At 36.8% G+C, this 13,796-nt stretch overlaps 1 protein-coding gene across 1 annotated transcript in view; it reads left to right on the top strand.

Annotated features, from left to right (window-relative positions):
- The window catches only part of MAN1A1 (mannosidase alpha class 1A member 1), a 147,161-nt gene that overhangs the window by 55,081 nt on the left and 78,284 nt on the right, over positions 1-13,796 (top strand). Inside the window, exon 4 of the mRNA XM_064508926.1 lies at positions 2,594-2,674. Coding sequence (XP_064364996.1) covers positions 2,594-2,674 — 81 coding nt within the window. The remainder of the gene's footprint in view (positions 1-2,593; positions 2,675-13,796) is intronic.

Genomic DNA, 13,796 nt, shown 5'->3' with positions numbered 1-13,796 from the left:
AGATGAATGCTTCTTCGACATGGAATTATAAAACCTCTTTAAATGTTTTACAAGTTGCTATAATCTGTGCACTTTCCCAGAATGATACTAGCCTAGTATAATGAGTTTAGGAATACCGATCCTATTAAACATACAGCTTTCAAATCTACACTTAATGAGATGTCTGTCTATTGCATTCATTGCATGTGCTTCAGTGGCTCGTATAAAGATTTTAGTAAGAGCAGAGAATTTCAAACAAAGCTTCAGTTATCAGATTTCCAGTACTTCACTTGCACGCATTTAAACAATGAGTACCTTCAAGAAATGTCCTGGAAGATCACCACTTCAGCAAACATTCAGAATTACAGTAGAGTTAATTTTGATGGTTTGATACTAAAATCTTTATTCTCACATTACTTCTAAGTGTCCTTTTTGTCTTGTACCTGAATTCCAAAAATAGACGTCAGTGCATATATTCTGAGCTTTTCTTAATGGGCCTTTGAATTCCTTGAAGGATAGCAATGCCTCGTGAGGTTAAATAGTAATATTAAATCCAGACAGGTAAAATGTAAGGTTCTAGATTAAAAATATTCAGTTGAAGAGCTTGTCTACCACTGGATTTACTTTGACAAGCAATTCAAAATCAAAAAGTAATTTGTTTCAATCCTTATAGGAAAAACAAGTGTCTGGGATACCTGATTAACTCATTCCCTTGTCTATTATGTAACTCTTAACAGCTTCAACTTTCCTGCATCTGAGAAAAGAAAGTTCTTGGCATATACTGAGGCTCAGGATCACGATGGAGAATCTTGGGAAGAACGTTCTCAACTAAAACACTACTTATAGACGTTTCGTAAAGGAGTGTATATTGACTAGCTAAAGTTCCAGGGAAGCTGCCTCTCTCATTCCTTTATCCTTTCCTCAGTAGATGAGATCAACTTAAGACAGATCAGTTGTCTACACGCTGTTTTCTGCACTGAATTTAGTTAATGTAGATGTCTGCTCTTACAAAGGTAGTCTGCTTGGTACGTGAACAGCTGTACTGTCTAGTAGTTCAGATTTGTAGAGGATTTAAATGTTTTATCTCTCTCCTCAGGTTAACCATATTCCATCATATAATAATGAAAAAAAAAGTAGAAATACACAGAAATGACACTAGTTAAAGCTGAACTGAATACCCATTTCCAGTTGTTTCATTCCTCTTCTTGCTGATTTCACTGAGACAGTGACTGAACACTTAGAAACAGAAATCTCATCTGAATTTTGGAACCAGAAATTAAATCTGCCCCCTTCTTCCCCCTAAAATGAGAGTAGACCAGTATCAGGAAAGGACCTAGTAAGGAAAAACATCAGAATTTTGGTACGCTTAAAATTATCATCTTGGAAGAAACTTGTCATGTTCTGAACAGTGCTGCACACTAGCAAGATGGCATTTTCAGTTTGCAGTCTTAATACTTGATGCCTAGTGTGAGCTTTCAGTAGGCAGAGGTGTGTGATGGGTACTTTGTCCATACAAGTTGTATATTTGTGTATTAAGAAAAGCACACAAGCATGTATTTGCATATCATATGAATTACATATTATTCAGAGCAATTATTCTATGGAGTAAATTATATTTGCAGTTTTTGGAGGGGAATCTGCACAAAAGATTTTAAGAGGAGGAAAAGTAAAAATCTAAGGCAAGGTAGCAAGCATTTTAGAAAGCCAGTAAGTGTTTCTGAAGTCTGTACCTTCACAACTGATGAAACACTGAGCAATCTTCTGTTCTATGTCTAGAAACCTTTATTTAGTCAGAGTGGATTGAAAACTGACAAGCATGAAGTAGTACCTTTAATAAGTAACCTAGAGGTTACTTAGAGGTACCTAGGTACCTAGAAGTACCTGAAAAGGTACTTTGTTAAAATATAAAATTCACAGAAAACTAAGAACAGCCTCTTCCTTCCTATATAGACTGACATTTAAACTGGAGAAAAGTACAAAAAATAGCTGAAAGAGGAAAAAACCTGTAAGCCCTTTGGAAGAACATCCTACAGCCCCACCATGCATTGATTTATGCTGGATATAGCTATAGTGTGTGTCAGCAAATACCAAATGGAAAAAGCAACTAGAAGCAAGAGCAACTCAAAACACATGAAAGTCAAACACCTGATTTATGTGCTGAAAGCTTAGAAGCCCAACTGCTGGGTAGCAGTCTTATGCATATTTTGTGCGTGGGCTCTGAATCACCTGTAGGGAAGTGCTCAGATGCATGGATTTATAGAATGCCTCATATCCAAGTGGAAAGGATGAAAAGTTAAACAGGATGAGAAGAATGAAGTAGGCTTTTTTTTTCTTTTTTTTAAGTGGAAGAGAAGGAAATTCTTTAAAATGATTTAAGTTCTATAATGATGGCTTTCCCTCCATCTTCTGTGTTTTTCTGTTTAGTACTGTTGTAGCTTAATGCCTGTATATATTAAAAAAAAAAAAAAAGAAAAAGAAAAAAGCTTAATCTTTTTCTAGCCGAAACTATGTACTTTATGGAAATATAATCAGCATCTATAAATGCTGTAAGAATAATGTTTCTTACAATAAAGTATCAGATAGGGATTGTAATCATATTTGTTTATTTCACCAGAATGCAGAAATTTCAGTTTTTGAAGTGAATATCCGTTTTGTTGGTGGACTCCTTTCAGCTTACTATCTTTCAGGAGAAGAGGTAAGATTTTCATCTGTTTTATTTGAAATATCATCATCTAGATCGGTAGTTAACTTTTAGATTAATAATCTCTTTTCTTAATCAGAAATAAACTTGTTTAAATCTTTGAAAATTTGACTTGTCCAGCAAAGACCTCTCCACTAGATTTTCTTGCTTCTATCTGTACTCTCACTTTCTGCAAGTGTTAAGTGTTCTTTTTTCCTCAGTTCAAATCACACCCAGTATGTTCTTACTGGGCTTTGGGTTGGAATGTGTAATTGTGCTGTGGCAGTGGTAGACTTGGTGCAGGGGGTACCTGCTTCAAATCATCTTGGAGAATGTCCTTTTTACTAGTAAACTACGCCTTTGACAAAGCTATTGGCCTTTCTGATGTGACTGAAACTTCAGCTGAAAGGAAAAGACATGTTCAGGAAGAGAATAGCTGGTAAGCCTATGCATGTGAATGTCATTAGAGCATTAATCTCCAATTAATCTCTATTGCCTTCTCAGTAATGAGTTTCAAAGGTCCTGTCACAATGCCTGTCATGGTTTCTGGAGTGGATGAAGAACCAAATTTGTCTAAGAGCTTTGACTAATGCAATTATTTCTCTAATAAATTTAGAGAGGGCTACACTGTCACATGTCCTATGATATTTCAAATTTTTGGCTTGGCACTTGGTCTTTAATTTTACTAGTTTAAATTCTCATTTTTATTGTAGGAATAACAGATTAAAACTCTTAAATCACAAGTTGAATTTAGCATCAGATTTCTTTAAATCCAAAGCAATTATTTGTGCAAACTCCACAAAACCCTAAAGTTGTATAATTTTCTTCTATATATAAATTTCCTAATTACTCGGTAAAATTCTATTTTGAACCTGTCATTTTAAATTATCTTAAATTCTACAGCTTATGTGTTGTTTTTTGTTAAAATTCATTACCATGTGAAAGTTATATACTTGAAAAAGCAGTTTTGAGGAGACTATTTCTATAATATTTGTATGTCTTGAGTAGATTTACCTGCTTATTTCTCATGATTATTTTCTGTGCAAGTGGTATTGAAAAGATGTAAATGTTTTAAAATGTACACTTTTTCATGTTTTAACTTGCTTACAATATTCTGAAAAAGTTGCACTTTCGACCCATTTCAAATTCACAGTTAACATTAATGAAAAAAATTGAGAAAGGGTTAGTAGCTTGTTTCATCTTTACTATATATTGTTTTACTGAATGCTTCACCTCTGACTTTTGAAGGAAATCAGTTGTCTCCCTGCAGTAATTCAGCAACCAAGAAATAAGCATATCTAAGAGTATCTTTAGAGTTAAAGGCCCTTGGCTTCTGTGATTAAATAGTTGTATTCCACCAGTAGTCTCTTTCACTGCAGACCCACTTCTCATAAACTGTAGTGAGCTTTTTCAGTATAACCTATTGCTAAATTTTGATTAACTGGTTGTGACAGATATAGAGAATACTTCCGGACAAACAATGAGCTGGAAGAGGACATTAAGGCCTTTAAATTAAGTGGCGACTGACTGCCAAGAAATGCCTGAACCATTTGTCATCAGTGCTGTTAAGTTCATTTATATGTTGATGGTTTATATCTTGTGTCTATTGATGTGCAGTCTCACTTTTAATCAATGGATGTAGCTTCTCCTAAATAATACCTTGCCATTGCTTCTCAACCATTCCTTCACCTGAAGTGAGGCAGTTTTACCACTATATCTCGGACTAGATTTATAGCCATACTGATGTTAAATAAAACTCTGTTGTACAAATGCAATGAGGAAGTGGCACATTTAAAACAAAAGAAGGTGTTTCACGCGATACATAATTAAGTGGAACTCTTTGCCATGGGATATTATTGACGCTGGATGTTAATGTCAGTTCCCAAAATGAGTGGACTCATTAATGGAAGGAAAACAGGCTCTTGACAATGAAGATGAAATGTTTAAGTAAGGAGAGCCCTGAGTCCCTGCAGGCTGGGAAGGATACCGTCCATGCTTGCCTCTGCTTTTTATGCTCTTTCATAGACATCTACTGTCCAAGGCAGAATGGCGGTCAGGTCTTTACGTTCGTAAACTAGCAGTTGTAATAGCGGCTTAGAGAATGTACTTTTGCATGCATCTTCCTGGACTTCTTAAAAAAATCTTCTGCCTTTCTTAAAATTAGGGAAACTCCCTTCTTGATTTGTCTCCTACATCTAAGATACTGAAGCAATAACCAGCTGCTGAATACAGGAAGAGCTGGGGGGCAGCTCTTCTGATGACAGAGCACCTGTGCAGCAGTGTGACGTCCGCTTGTTGCATAAACCTGTCCTTCGCTGGTGCTGCTGACAGGGGTGGCAAGGACTTAGGTCCCCAGAGTCTGGCTGCTCGCATGGAAAGTATATCTTTCATCATCCTTAAGTCCATTATATTAGTGGGCCTCCCTGAGAAATTGGAACAGTCTGTGTATAAGAAAACTATGGTGGATTAAACTTTCTCAGTAAAAAGTTCATAATACTCTTTATCAGATTAACTATTTCAAAATCTTATATTCGCTGTGCTCACTTGTCAATATCCTAATTAAAGAAAGCGATGTTTCAGTAAAAGAAGTGACAGAAATAATTGTTTGTACTTCTGAATTACATTTCTGTGGTTAATGATCCAAAGCTGCACCATATTGTATGTCCCATAATCATTTGTAAGTCTAACTAATCATGATTAGAGAATATTCTGTCATACTGAGAAAATTCTAAAACACCTTGCTCACATAATAGTTCCTTCAGATAAAGGCACCAATGTGACTAATTTAAGAAATGAACAAATGGAATACTTTGCCTGCTGATAAGTGCGTGGTGCTCACTTACCAACAGAGCTATGAGCTGCTTTATATTAAAATTCTTAGAATTTGTGCCTTACTGGAATTAATTTGAACTATATAAAAGTCCTAGAAAAGTGTTACACACTTTAAATCACTGTTGCTTTTTTTATGATTGCTATTTAAATTCAAACTAAAAAGAATTCCAGTCAAATACCAAACTCCAGTTGTAAAATAGCTACAAATATCAGAAAACTTGATTTCAAGATAAGTTATTTTGCAACTTGGTATGACCTTTTTTCATATTTGCATTGCAAAGTAAGATGTTTGGTAAGGAGGAAGAGTGTTTAGAACTGCTCTGTGGTATTTTCCAGTCTGATCCTAAATTTCTGGTATGCCAGAAGGAGTCGAGAGTATTGTGTGCAACAAGTTCCCCTGTTCTGCAAACCTAGAAAAAATAGTTTTTTTCTCTTGCTTCCTACACACTTCCATATGCAGTCATATAAGGAGATAATTCTTTATTAACTTTTGGAGGAGGACAACATTATGTCCTCCAGCAGCAGCTAAGACCTCTTTTGGAAGTCATGGAGATGACATGAACATTATTTCTCTGTAGCACTGCAGTCTTCATAGGGACACTGATGCTGTATATAGACACTTAAAAAAAAAAAGAAAGAAAAAGAAAAAATCCAACTTGTTCTTCTATATTATTGATAGTTGGTTCTTATAGGCACTGTTAAAATTACTTTTGCTGCGTAATAAGGGGACTGTTTTACTGAAGGCTGGTTCCACAGTCAGGGGATATGTTGCATAGGCAGAAATGGAAGGACCTTTCAATGACAATTGCCGTTTGTTTGATTAGTAAATCCACCATGGTTTGAAGTGCATAAGGTGTATGTGACTTTTAGATCACATTGACAAGTTCTCAAATTCTTTTGAAGTTTTTTTGTTTTCTAAATGGGGTGACCAAATATTCTGAGTGAAAATATTTTCAGTTCAGCAGCTGTTCTTCCTGCATAATATAACTTTCTCTTCTGTGGGAGTAAAGACAGTTGTCTTCACTAGAGGAAGATGAAATAAATTTGATAATGATCAACTTGATGTTTGTATTGCTTCTTTCCATGGCGCGAAGCAGAAACGTGACAGAATTTCTTACTCTGGCACTGTATTCAGTTGAAGGAATGGGAATTGATCCTGATCAGGATGAAGAAAAAAAATACATTCTTCCTGTTGATAGCTATTGGACTTCATCAGTTTCATATATTGCTCTCTATAAACTTTTAATCTAAGCAAAAAATGAAAAGGTGATTACATATCACTTATTTAGGAATATATGTATTTAGAATAGGTGCTGTGTTACAATTATTTGACCTTGCTTGATGATTTTGGCCTCTTGTCTGACTTCAGGCCTAATCAGTGATGATAGTGCTGTCTTATTAGTGAGAGGTAGACAAGAAATAATGATCCAGATGCTATTGATCTTGAGCTGCTTTTGTCAGGCTGACCACAAAACATTGCTGACTTCAAAGAGTACTTACACACTACAGAATTTGCCTGTAATTTTTATCTGGCTATTCCTCCCTTCTATAGGTTTCTCTTATGGGGAATATTTAATTGAGTAAATACAAAAATACATAACTCATCATTCTGCTAAATCTTGAAGAGTAGCAGGATGAAGTTTGCTACATATAGAAGGCTATTGGTCTGTTTCCAATTAGTAATGTAAGTTCCAATAGAGATCTCTAGGGGTTCTTATCTCACCAGTGTGAGAATTGACCACATGTTTTATCTTATGCTTCCTTTCACTTAACTTGACACTAATTGAACAGGAGGACTTTCCTTTTATATCCTGAAAGCTTGATTTCTAATGCTGCTTGAAGCTCCAGGCATACTGTATCAGCTTGATCACTTCTGTATGCAAGCTACTTAATCCCTCCTTAACCATCTTCAGATTGGCAGTAGAATTCCCTATTTGTCCATGTTTAGTAGAAACTGGAAGACTGCAATTGCCTGTAGTTTTCTACAGTGCTGTTTTAAAATTTGGGTCATGTTTTCCACCTACTATCCATCTGCTGCCACTTTAAATGATATATCAGTACTTCTACAGTTCAGTGTTTTAGTTCCTTTAAAGCTCTGAAATGATACTGATAATTTGCTTTGGTCTTATTGATTTCTTTTTCTTTTCTTTTTCTTTCTTTAAACCTAAGTCGTTCAGCTTGGACGGGATCTCAAGAGGTTACCTAGTCCAACCTCAATATTCGGACAATGTGTTAGGCTTGTCCTTGGGAACCTGCCCAGGCTCTTCAAGACTAAACACTGCAAAGTTAGCTTTTCCGCAATGCCTTTGTTTAATGCAGTGCTCCTTTTACATACATATATATAATTGTTCCTCCTGGCTCACTGGCAAGGCCTCATGTTTCTCACTCTTTTTTTTTTCCCCTCAAAAATCACTTTTAGTCTGATTTAATAGATTTTTTTTTTTATTTAACTTGTCAGACTTTATTCATTTCTATGCTCATTATTTGGACAAAATACACTTGCTTTTAATTGCTGCCTTTACTGTCAGACCAAAAGAAGACAGTAGTCATCTGAGTATTGATTTAAGAATCTTTTGATTCTGAACCTTCTTCTTCTATTAAGTGGTCTCCATGTCACCTCCAAGCACTCTACCTGTTCAGCTGTTCCTTTCTATGTTCATTTCAGCTAGTCTCCTTGATTCTCTTTCATTTCTCTTAAACGTTACCAAGGTGGACCTTTTGTTTATAAGATGTTGGACTGGAGCATATGGTCACTGTTAGTTTCTCTTTGATTAGTAGCACATTGAACTTAGCCAAGAGCTACTCTTTCTCTTATACTCTTGAGTTTCTGCGAGAAGCAGTCATTGCAATGTGTAAAAATACAGTTTATATCCCACCCTGATGGAACATTTCACAGTCTACTCAGGGACAGAGAAGGATGTAAAATCTTCAATAATTGTTTCTTACAATTATAGTCTGTGTAATCTCCATTAATATTTCAATGACCTTTAATAAACCTAACATTTCTAGCTAGCTGCATCAAAATATACTACAGTGCAGTTATACTCTGGCTCTTGGTGAAACCCATCCCTCCTGTATAGGTTTCCTGGACTCTGAAAGCTGCCTCACTCTTAATTCTGTCCTCCTTCTGCCAGTGCTTCTTGCTTGGCTGCTCTGTGCAGCTCTGCCTCTCAAGGTGGCCCCACACATAATGCTGAGGAAGTTGCAAAGAACAGCAACACAGAGAGGCTGATTTTCAATCTCCTACTTGGTTTAAATTTTGCTTCTCGTTGTTCCACCTCTTCCCTCTCTCCTTTGGGGTCACTGATATCCACAAATATAAACCATGGCCGGGAACTCCTAACAGGCTTTAAGGAAAGTATCCAAAGCCTTGTGGAGCCTTTTGCCTGTACACCAGGCAAGCAATACACTGCTGGCACTGCCACTACCCACAGTTTTTTTGCCTCATAATAAAGACCCTCAGGCCAGGGTATTAATATAAAGGTATTAATATAAAGTGAAAACAGTGGCAATTTGCATTAATTCAGGGAATTGCTAACTGCTGCAGTTCAGCAGTGGGTATGCATCTATTTCGGCTGTCTGCTGTGAGCTTGAATATCTACAGTGAGGGGAAGAAGGAGCTACAGTGATAACTGCTTCAGCTGCCCTATGTAAGCCCACTATACAATCAGGAGCCAGTGCCCTCATTCTGGTCTGAAAAACACAAGTTTAGAACTCTGACCACCATCTTCATTTCTAATGGTTTTCCTTTAGCATAACTAAAAGGAGTGTGTGTGTGTTTGGGGAGTTTTTTTAATTTGTCCCAAGACGGGCTTATTTGTCATGTCTTTGCATTCATGCATTGAGTTTAGAAATAACTAAATAGAAATGCTTCATCACTCATTGCATTGATTTTAACAAAAAATCCCTGCTCACCTCAGACTACTGTGGTGTGATGCTAAAGCTGGTAAATTGTTAGATACGTTAGAAAGGAGAATGGGTGATAATGAGAGCTAAGTAATATCTGCTTCTGATTGTAACAGCTGGTGTGTTTGACATGAACTCATGAGCTATATTATTAAGTAGAATTCAAGCAGCTGAGAGGGAGCTGGTTTGTTTGTTATGAGGATTTGGCTCTCAACCAGCCCCTGCAGTTTCACTTGATTGTGGTTCTACAGAACAGTTGGAGAGGGCATGACCACAAGAAATCCTAGTGCTGGTCCTTTACTTTTGAGCAGCAGTTCTAGATAGACCTGAAACAAGAATTCTTAGCATATGTGCTAATATGCCCTACAGAAGAAATGATACATTATTAACAGTCTGTGCAGAGACAACTTATATGCACAAAGAAATTCAGTCCTGAAGACATCCATCTCTTTCATGTATCTCATTATTCTGTTCTGTCATTTTGCAGCACCAAATACTACCGTGATAATAAAACCAAGTAAAAGGAGAATAAAAATGTGTTGCCTAAGAGTTAGTGGCATAGTCCTGTTTGCAAGTTTAATGGAAAATGCAGAAGATATGGTTAAGTAGATTATTTCTGGCTCTGTGGAGCCACTTGCAAGCAATGTTGAGATTGTTGCAAATATACGATCCATATCTAAAGAATTTTTTATATGTATGTGCATGCGTGCACACACACACAGAATCTGACTTATCTCTGCAAATGAAAGGAGCAGCAAAATATCTCAGCTGGTGCTGACAGTGTAAGTAGATCAGCATTAGTTTAGCTTTTTTAATTACAGGCAAAATAAAATGCTTGGGAAAGTACATATTTATATTCTCTCCGTGGCTGTATAATAAAAGGATAATTAGGTGTCTCGAAGGTAACAAATTGTACTGCATCATTGTACTGGTGATTTTTTTTTCTCTCCAAAAAGTACTGGTAAAAATCATGTGTACTTGCATTTAAGTCTGGGCACAAAGTAGACTAGCTCTTTCTTAAAGTTTAGCCACTTTTTGTAGGATTCCGTTCTGTGCTGTGTCTCCATGGAGTGTTTCTGATCCAGAAGTTATTTTTAATTAAGTTGAGAATTAGGTAGAAATAGCCCTCCTCTCCTTATTAGCTTTGAGAAGATAAAAGTGTGAGCCATTCAGCAGAAGATTCATGGCTTTTTCATTCTGTAGGAAACTATTAAGATGTTTCATCGGATTTCCACATTTGACTTTCTTAAAGAATCCTTCAACTTTTGAATCTCTTTGCAAAATGTTTAATTACTTCTGTTAAAGAATACGTGAGAGTTACTTCTAAGTATTTTAAATATAAATCAAGTGAATAGAAGTGTAAGTATATGATGAAATGGGGAAAGTTTCTCATTTAAAAAACTGAATCTGAACCTAAAATTGTCAGAGAGTCTGTTTGCATAAAGCTCATGGAGTATGGTTAGGAAATGGTATTTCAGTAGAGCCTTACCCTTTATAAATGAGGGCATGAGATTTTGGACTGTGAGGTGGGCTGTGGATATACATTGGAGAGAGATTTCAGAAAAGATGCTTTCTTCTTTTGTCTGACAATGTCCCACACAGAGTATTTCTCAAAAAAACAATCTCTTAGAGTATCCTGGGGAAAAACTACTGGCATATTTTTTATTGTTGATGGGCTTTAAGACAAGAAACAGTTCTTTGCACTGGGAATCTTGTATTTCCCTTGGGATGTTGTGACATGCATTGAGAGATGTCAGGAAAAGGTGCTGGAGTACAACAAACACTCATTTTATGAAGCTCCAGCAAGAGGTTAAAACCTCATCAGATTTGCTGCTTGGAAGATCAGATTAGACATTCATTACAAAACACCACGTTCTGTGCCACATATAGTCCTGCTGCTTCAAGCTAACTGAAGATCATTGAGAAAATTGAATGCCTCAAATCAGAACTAGACATCGTTGCTGTTTTTGCATGCACTTCATGCCTTTAGCAAAAGGTACGGATAATAGCATGTTTGCTGCTGAAGAAACAGATATCCTGTTAGTCTCCTTTGGATTTAGCAATAAATCTTGCCCAGAAGATCAAATCTGAAACAGACCCAAACAAGGCTCTTGGCATTAAGTTAGCATGAACTCTTGAGATTGATTTATGGAGAGTGCTATAATTGGCCTGTATATCTTTTGGAAGGATCTATTGTTGGTACTTTTAAAAACAACAGAAATCTGAAAGATTTGAAAGTAAAGATAAGAATGGAGATTTTTATCAGGTCTTCCAGCCATTGCAGGAATCCACGTGCTTGTTTTGTGCCATTTGTTTGTAAAAATGCAACAGTTGAGTAATGTTGATAAATGTTGTGGTTGATAAATGAGTGCATTTCCTGTCTGTTCTGTGCCAAAAGCTTGCCTCTGCCATACACAGACTGTATTTGCACCCTGCGTGCAAATAATTGAGTTAGGAATTTGGAAAAGATATTCACATGAAAAATCTTGTGCACTTCCAGCAGAACTGATGCCAAGGGGAATTTGGGCATTTGGCAGGTGATTGTTCCTAACTAGAGCTGTCATGGAGCATATGAAAGGCAGATCTTTGTTCTTCTCAAGTCAATGAATATAAGTGCTTGTTAGGTATAGATTTGACTGCAAACCTTTCTCAAGCCAAAGATTGAGAAGAAGATGAGCAAGATCATTTCCATCAAGATCTGAAGGATGAAAAAGAATAGTAATATGTAGTGCCAGTGTTTCATAGGAATCTAGCATGCTTTCACCAAGGAAAAAGTAATTTAGGATATATTTAAACAGCAGATTCAGTTTTTGACTCTTTGTTTATGTTGCAAGTCTTGTGCCAATAAGTATGCAAGACTTAGCTGTTATAATGCACAAAATATTATCATATGGAGATAGTGTAACCCTTAGGAACATAATTACCATCACAGAGCTACTGATCAGCAAAGGTTTTTGCATTTGAATAGGTACAGAGTTCTACAGGCTAAGAAGGCATCTTTTGCACTTGTCACATCCGGTGGTGGTACCAGAATTCATTAACTAAACAGATTTAGTTTATGGAGCCTATTGCTACCAAGCTGCATGTGGAAAAAGCTGGCTGACGTGGACATGTTATACGTTTGTACTTCACAGGTGTTTTCTGATCAGTTATCCTACCATTTAATTTTCTAGTAATGCATAAGATATGAGAGGTCAAGAGATGGTAAGATATTCTGAAGGACTTGGGTTTTAAGTTCTGGTGTCATGTTCAGCTGTGATATTCTCCACTCAAACACCTTTGAGTCCTTACGTTAACCCACCTGACCTTGCTTAGCCCTTCAAATAATAATTAGTTAAGACAGCATAATGTTGTGGGATTCCAGTCGTTAGATGCATGAAGGCTCAAAAGCTTGTGTAAGACCTGTGTAAACTGACAAAACCCTGAGAGCAAACAAGGGAGAATCACTCCAGCAGCAGTGTTACTGGAGCAGAGTCAACTTCAATTAACAAAAACAGTCTTCCCTCAGGTGTCATGGGCCAGTTCCATTGTTTCTTGTGACTCAGATGCATCTAACTACCACAAGGGCTCTGCAGCTAGTTAATCTGAGCAACTGGATGTGTCTGGTTTGTTTGTTTTTTCTCCAGCCTTTAGGCAGTCATCTGCTTTTGCAGGCTAAGCAAAACAACCATGCTAGTTGTTTTTGGAAGCTGTTTTGGTCCTGTTAGTGATTTAAAATTATGCTGTCCCTTGGGGGGCATGTTGTCCTTAATTTTTGCAAGCATGGCTGGATATTTTTACAGTCCAGTAGATTCTCAGGATCATCATGTGAAAAGGATATGCTCTGAAACTCATTCTTTTCCATTTTGCTTTAAAAACCCTTTTTTGTTTCCTTCAAACCAGCAGCTGCAGAACAAAGTCAGCAGCTCACAATTCCATTTCTTAAAGGATGCTATTTTTCCCAACTTGTTCTTAAAACACCATTCACAGTATACAGACAATTTCAATCTTTTCCCTTTTATCATGCAAAAACAGTGAATAACTCAAACCTTCTCATCAGCATTTGCTGCTTGTAGGATTTCTCTTACAAACATCATTCAGCCTATGCTCAGTCTTTTCTCTACAGAGTCGCTTTTTTTTTCCCCCCATTTATATTCAAGAGAGAAGAACAAATCATCATCTTGATTCCAGGCAAGATCAATACCTGCTGGGATGTTCTAGGCAAACAGTGCCACACTGCTACAGGAAACCATGGGGATGGCCCTAAGCTTTCAGTTCATCTGGGGAGACTTGTTCTGATGTCAGATGCCATCAGCTTTTCTGACTTTTTTGGAGGATGTGTGTTAATATGTTTATTAGCTGACCCAAAGCCTTACCCAGAGGCTTTCTGAGACAGTGAGAACAACTCCTTGTTCAACCA

This window comes from Dromaius novaehollandiae, chromosome 3 (genome assembly GCF_036370855.1).
Source record: "Dromaius novaehollandiae isolate bDroNov1 chromosome 3, bDroNov1.hap1, whole genome shotgun sequence".
In the NCBI taxonomy this organism is placed as follows: Eukaryota; Metazoa; Chordata; class Aves; order Casuariiformes; family Dromaiidae; genus Dromaius; species Dromaius novaehollandiae.
Note: the sequence above shows the minus strand (reverse complement) of the source record. Positions and strands in the feature narration are given on the sequence as shown.